We start from the raw sequence: 6,564 nt of genomic DNA on the forward strand, positions 1-6,564 counted from the left end.
CGACGAAATTGTGAGAGGTTTGTACTGGAAACAGGCACGCTTCGAGGGAAAGCATCCACAAGCGACCCAAGATAAAGTTGAGGGACAGTAGGCTAGCTATGAATTCCAGAACCATAGCGGTGTACTTCATGACAGCACGCATGCAGGTCGAAGGACGAAGCTTGAAACCTAGAATAATTGATATATCAAATAGCTAAATGACCGAAGAAAGAGCTTGAAGAAAAACCACTCGCTTGCAATGCAAAATGCAAGTTATGATGTAGTCGTCAATGTTCGTAATTCTGTAGCTTCGTAAGTAGCGCTGGTTCAGGGACGAGACATCACCGTTCATCCAGCTTTCGGCCAGATTGCCGTAGTTGTCCTCTTTATCGCTGGTGTCGGTGTGCCCTTGGTAGGCCAACCGACCATGCTTTTGAAGAATTCTAGAGTCCACTGAGCCTCATCGTTGAGCGCACGGTCGAGGACCCAGGTAACGACAGAGGTGAACATGACAACGCCGATTGCGCAGACCCAGTAGACCCAGAACTGGGGTTTATTGGGTGCATAATTGTCTTGCATGCTGAACAGACTGCTCGTGTACGCCAGTGGGATAAACAGGAGCGCAAGCAGGTTGAGGCGCTTGACACGCTTGGCTTCCTCGAGGTTTTGGCGATTGCCAGCGATGCTCGCAAGACCGGTCATGGATGTCATGAGATTATCTGCGCGCTCTTTAAGGATCTTCAAGCGGAGATACACATATTGGTAGTCGATTTCGCAGTCTTTCCAGTCGTAAATCTTCTTCTTCAACTTTTCCTCCTTCTGCCCCGGTCCATCCAGTGGATAGCCCAAACTTAGCAAAGTATCCTCGATATCATCCCGGTAATTGCCGCAGCGTCGAGAGATAGTCTGGAGAGCTTTCCACTGCTCCTGCTCTTCTACCCACGCCGTTGTCAATTTGAGTTCCAGGGATGGCAGCATCACCTTAATGTAGTCGGCCAATTGAAGATAGTGTGCAGCAACGATCTTCTTCAAGAAGATTGCGGAATTACTGGGCTCTTTCCATTCCTCATCTCCGAGGAGTTTGGACTTCGTTTCGTAGTAATACACGAGGTCGTAAAGCATGGACTTGTGAGGATGCCGGATAGCAGATGGAAGTTCGCCAGGCTTGAGCGGTAACGGTGGGACGAAATCTGTATAGCCTCCCTGGAAAGGCTCGTTTTGAAGGGTGATATCAGGATCTTTGATCTCGCAAAGGTCATAACCACCAGTCTTTTCGTTGTATATCTTCTCTTTTGGGTAGATATCCATCTGTGTGAGTTGCGGGTCGCAAAGGATCACCACTAAGCCTTCGTCAGCGTACAACAAAAAGCGTCTGTAGCACAAGCGTACCATCCCAACTACCCTTTGTGTCAGTTTTTTGACACCACCAACTGACCTTTCGCCTCAGGATGGCGGTTGTAGTGTTTCCTGTGCCTTTGCTCTTTTCCACATTCCTACTCTGCTCCTTGCACTCGTCTAGACCTGCAGCCTTCCCTTTGCCTTTGCCTATGCCTTTGCCTTTGCCTTTGCCTTTATCTTTGTTCTTGAAGTGACGTGGTGCAGTCATACCCACGTGCCGCTTAGTCCTAGCGCAAAAACAAGGCAAAGTTTCCAGCGCCTTGTTAAACTCTCGTAGCTCACAGTACTGCACATGGAAGCTCTCCTCAGGGTTAATTAAGCTTGGCTGAGGTAATGCGTCGCTGACAGGCGTGAAATCGTTACTCCACACACAAGTCCTTTCTTGTCGCAACCAAAACGTGGGATCCATCCAGAAGTGACTACCTATCGCGTCGACATAATCGGTTGCTAGGCCTTCCATGATGTAGATGCGTCGTCGTCCATGATCACGAGACGAATCTCTCAAATGCGTTTTGAGATGCGCTGCGTCTCTGAACTCGGTCCTTGCGAATTGACGCTCGTCAATCGCAGAGTTCTCTAACATCACCACGTGGGCGCCGCCAGCAGTCATCAGTGGGGCTTTACCAGTCAAGTTGTTTGGATCTGCAGTTCTGAGACCGGGGTTGGAGTCGCTCAGGGCTGCGATGTACTCCTGGTACGGCCCTAAGCACGATCAGCGACATCGTTCTGCAGAGAGTACCGTCGATGATCACCTTTAGTACACAACCACGATCCAATGGGTTTCTCATCTTGCAATTCCGGGGTCGCGAGCTGTCTAGGCGTTCCGTGCCCCAGAGTCGTTTGAGCTGATGTTCTACCATTTGGCAAGGCCCTGTTCAGATTCTCCATTGCTGCCTCGGTGACCACGGTAGCCATCTGAGCTAAAAAGACGACAAGCAGGATTGGTCGCGAATGTATCGATGTCTCACTTCAACACGTTCACGAACGAAAAATTCGGAACCGGGAGGGATGGAGCGAGCCGTTCGCGGGTGGCACGACTTTTCAAGCGCTTGCGGCTCTGCATGGAGGCGGAGCACAGCTGCATAAATCTGGGGGCCAGAAGCGCCACGTCACCCGTGCACCTTGAGCTGTAGGAGGTGGATCAGCCTTTGGTCGCATCTTGTGCTTGCGTCGCGCGCGCATCGAGGCTGTGAGATGCGTTCGCCGGTGAAGGGTGAAGGACGTTGTTCGTATCATGAACCTGAGGCAAATGTGGGTGGCATGTTGTGTTTGCTCTTTCAGGCAATTGAGAGCGCCTCAGCCCCGACGAAGAGCTACAGCCCCTTTTAACCGATAGTCGTCAAACGAATGATAAACGTGAGCCATTTTACTCGAATCGTAAAGCGTCTTTCGAATGTCGTGAAGACTATCGTCGATTTCAAAGGACATTGGGAACGTTTCCATCACGTGCACTCAGCGACGTACTAAACTAAATGTAGATAGCATGCACGTGCTCGACCCCGTTATTGACAACTCTTCTACTCCACTTTCAAATCAGCAGCCGATATCGCCTCCAATGCATGTAACCGTGATATTGACCTCCTGACGGGTTGTATCCAATGCTTGACCGTCAGACGATGGAAACTCAGCATTGCTTACAAAGGTACAGACGTGTCATTCTCGCGTTTCCGATCTGTGAGGCGCGTTGGCCATGTCGAAAGCCCAGAGCTTCAAGTTTCAGCCTCACGAACAGCCTCGCGCTCTGTCATCATGTCTGCTAAAGCTGTTCAAGAGCAGGCTTTGTTTGTTAGATCATCCATTGCATGACTTGCTTCAAGCGTACGGTCTTGTCACAGCGCATGCACAGGTGCCGTCATGGCGTTGCTCTTGACAACGCCAAAGACGGAGCAAACTCATGGACTGTCGTATCTGATGATCGATCGATTCCCCAATCATATGTATGCCGGGACCCACTCACCCAGGAATAGCGGTCAATTGCCCAACACCAAAGCTTCACCGCGCTAAGACAACACACTCAACGTACCTACCAGATCGGGATTCGAGTCACCAACATGTAGCATGTATCGTCACCTGGTCAGGTGGTAGCAGGAAACTGCTGTCAGACATGAAGTAACTTATATCGATGTACTCACCCACGGATCTTCAGCATCTCACAACTACCCATCATCGAAAATTTACACACCATGACCACTGAGCTGGTTGCCTACATGCGACTCTCCCAGTACAAAGCTCTTTGGCGAACCCTCTACAGCTCGGCGTACGGTTTTGGAGAGCGCAAGCTAAAGCTCTACATGACTTCTGGTCAATCTGGTTTCGTCATCGAGATGCCTATTGTCTGCCACTACGAAGAGAACGTACCTATTCTCTCCACCCGGAGCGTATCCAAATCGGAGTGGTCAACACTTTGCAAGCTCATCTCAGATGAGAGCGTGCTGAGGGTTATCTTCTTCGATCAGGCGCACGACTTCCTTGCGCGAATCACCTCGGTCGGCGCAAAACCACCTAAAGTCGACCTCTACCAGGTCAAGTTTCGTTGGCAGGATGACGACGAGGTCGCTCTCGCTCTGAGAAAGGGCATCAAATGGATTTCCGAAATCCTCGAGTGAAATTGAGGGACACAATCTGTCGTCTACACCAAATTACTCGTAGGTCCTACACTGCCGATTTGAAACTCTTGTTAACGTCAAGCAGTACTGAGGTCTCTGCATCTTCCCTTATACCTCGAAAATCTACAAAACAGACTTTTGGGACGAAACACAAACCTCAGATGACCTCCATTGTCTCCGGAACAGTCAAGCGCAAGCGACTCCGGACTCACCTAATGGTCCACGGGTCGGGCCGAGTCGCTAGAGAGAGACTTTGGTAACAACGCTCTGTTCATAAGGGCCTCCAAAAAAAGAACAAATCGTGGCAGGCTCATCTTCACGGGTGTCATGCAGCCACTGAACGCTCATTTTCAGTGGAAAGCCCTCAGCGAGACTGCGATTGGAATATGACGTCTTATCAGGACGCGGGCACAGTCTGTATCTATATGCAACGCAGTCAGAAACTCTATCTGCTTTTTCAGATCTGAACTTTCGAGAGAAAGGGTACATTCTCCACGTGAACGATTTGGAGCAATGAAAGCACAGGTCAACAGAGAAGGTGCGGAGTTGGCCTGAATTCAAAATTTCGCATGTTTCAGGACAACAGCAACACATCTCTTCGCTTACCGTATTGAAGGTGCGGTCGGGCGAGTGCGGCATTACGGCGAGAAGTTGCCTTCGGCAAACAGACGACCGCTTGATGCCATGGACTCGGCATCTCTTGGTTGAACTCCACCAAATCTGCAACAAACATCAATGCATCTAGTATCTTCCACGGACGTCAAGATCTACCTCGTACGGGAGCTAAACCTTGCAACGGGTGTGGCGGAGATATTACATAGAAACAGTGGGTTCTTCACACGTGTGCGGCCCGATTGGTCCTCCACCGTCTCAACATCCATCTCCACTCCGAAGTCTAGAAGAGTTTCCTCCTCGGATCGGACTCGGTGCTAGCAGCATTTGTACCTGATGATAGCGATGGCAACGTGCACACGCCTTCAAAAGAGACCATGAAGACACGATAGCGGGCCCTGGTCCACGGCGAGCGATCGGCGAAGCACAAAAACTTCACGACTTTGCGATAACGCAACGGCCACGCCTGACAAATCCAAAGCGTAGAGCTTGTGGAGTGTTCAAGATGTTTGGGGCAGAAGACGGAGATACATAGGGAGGCCCTCAGCCATTTGAACGGAACTACAGACCCCATCATCACCACAATCACAACCATGTCTTCCACTCCTGACTTCAACGGCTGGGTCGCCCATGACCCCTCTGCCGCCGACGGCAACATGAAGTGGGGCAACTTCGAGCCCAAGGCCTTCGAGGAGACCGACATTGAGATGGATATCTCTCACTGCGGTGTCTGCGGTTCCGACATTCACACACTCCGCTCCGGCTGGGGTCCTTCCGATTACCCTCTCGTTGTTGGCCACGAGATCATTGGCCATGTCACCAAGGTCGGCAAGGACGTGAAGGACCTCAAGGTTGGCGACCGCGTCGGTGTTGGTGCGCAGTCTGAGTGCTGCGAGAGCTGCCGCCTTTGCAAGACGAAGCAGGAGTCCAACTGCAACAAGGTCACCATGACCTACAACGCCAAGCACTTAAACGGCGATAAGGCGTACGGTGGTTACGCTAAGGCATGGCGCGGACCTGCTGCCTTCGCTATTCCCATCCCTGAGGGTCTTCCCTCTGAGTTCGCGGCCCCTCTCATGTGTGGTGGCGTAACCGTCTACAACCCTCTTGTCTCCTACGGCGCCGGTCCCGGCAAGCGCGTCGGTGTCGTCGGTATTGGCGGCCTCGGCCACTTCGCTCTCCTCTTTGCGAAGGCCCTCGGTGCCGACGAAGTCGTCGCTATCTCCCGCTCCTCCTCCAAGAAGGATGACGCCCTCAAGCTGGGCGCTGACCGCTTCATCGCTACCGGCGAGGACCCTGAGTGGGCTACCAAGAACGCCAACGGCCTCGACCTGATCATCTCCACCATCTCCGGTTCCTTCCCGCTCGATCAGTACCTCAACCTGCTCGACGTCAACGGCACATTCGTACAGGTCGGTGCGCCCGACGACCCGCTCCCTAGCTTCAGCCCTATGGGCTTGATCTTTAAGAACCAGAAGATCGTTGGTTCGTTCATCGGCACCAGGCAGCACATCCGCGATATGTTGGAGTTGGCTAAGAAGACCAATCTCCAGGCTTGGGTCCAGGTTAGGCCTATGAGCGAGGCTAACCAGGTTATTGTTGATTTCGAGAAGGGCCTGCCAAGGTACAGGTATGTTCTTAAGAACTAGAGTGTTGGTTTAGCGTAATACCCATTGTAGTTACGAGTTGCTGTAATGAAGTTGATGTCATGAAACTTTCAATTTTTCCCTTGCCTTTGAAATCGTGACAAGTATGTTTGAGCAAGGCGTACAGGATGTCGGTCGCATTACGCCTTGTTTCGCCTGTCCAGCTTGCAGATGATCTTACTCTGTATGATGAATGTAGCGCTAAGAGGACTCCAGGGCTGATCACGGGCCATCTTCACGGTGAAGCGGCGGAGGATCTCTGGTACAACCTTGTACATCTCTATGTTCGAAAACTATACCGAGCAATCAGTTGAATGATTGAT

The 6,564-nt window shown here is 51.4% G+C and overlaps 3 protein-coding genes across 3 annotated transcripts; 2 read left to right on the top strand and 1 right to left on the bottom strand.

Moving 5' to 3' along the window:
- Positions 1-396: 396 nt before the first annotated feature.
- Positions 397-2,169, bottom strand: BU25DRAFT_298288 (uncharacterized protein; the record flags this gene model as incomplete). The annotated part of the gene is made up of 4 exons (XM_033701945.1): positions 397-1,319; positions 1,369-1,452; positions 1,573-2,079; positions 2,130-2,169. Coding segments are annotated over 4 exons (1,554 nt in total), but the record flags the coding sequence as incomplete, so codon positions are not given.
- A 1,292-nt stretch (positions 2,170-3,461) lies between these two features.
- BU25DRAFT_452339 (uncharacterized protein) lies at positions 3,462-4,412 on the top strand. Its single transcript, XM_033709794.1, has 2 exons — positions 3,462-4,022; positions 4,069-4,412. Exon 1 carries the CDS (start codon positions 3,561-3,563, stop codon positions 3,981-3,983), a length of 423 nt encoding a protein of 140 aa, XP_033556297.1. The 5' UTR covers positions 3,462-3,560; the 3' UTR covers positions 3,984-4,022; positions 4,069-4,412.
- Positions 4,413-4,835: 423 nt separating this feature from the next.
- Positions 4,836-6,290, top strand: BU25DRAFT_452340 (cinnamyl alcohol dehydrogenase; the record flags this gene model as incomplete). The annotated part of the gene is made up of 2 exons (XM_033709795.1): positions 4,836-6,225; positions 6,275-6,290. Exons 1-2 carry the CDS (start codon positions 5,189-5,191, stop codon positions 6,288-6,290), a joined length of 1,053 nt encoding a protein of 350 aa, XP_033556298.1. The 5' UTR covers positions 4,836-5,188.
- Positions 6,291-6,564: the final 274 nt, after the last annotated feature.

Source organism: Macroventuria anomochaeta (assembly GCF_010093625.1).
Source record: "Macroventuria anomochaeta strain CBS 525.71 unplaced genomic scaffold BU25scaffold_48, whole genome shotgun sequence".
NCBI classification, from domain to species: domain Eukaryota; kingdom Fungi; phylum Ascomycota; class Dothideomycetes; order Pleosporales; family Didymellaceae; genus Macroventuria; species Macroventuria anomochaeta.

Coding starts and splice junctions, on each gene's coding strand:
- BU25DRAFT_452339 (XM_033709794.1), top strand. CDS start 3,561: ATGACCACTGAGCTGGTTGCCTACATGCGACTCTCCCAGTACAAAGCT.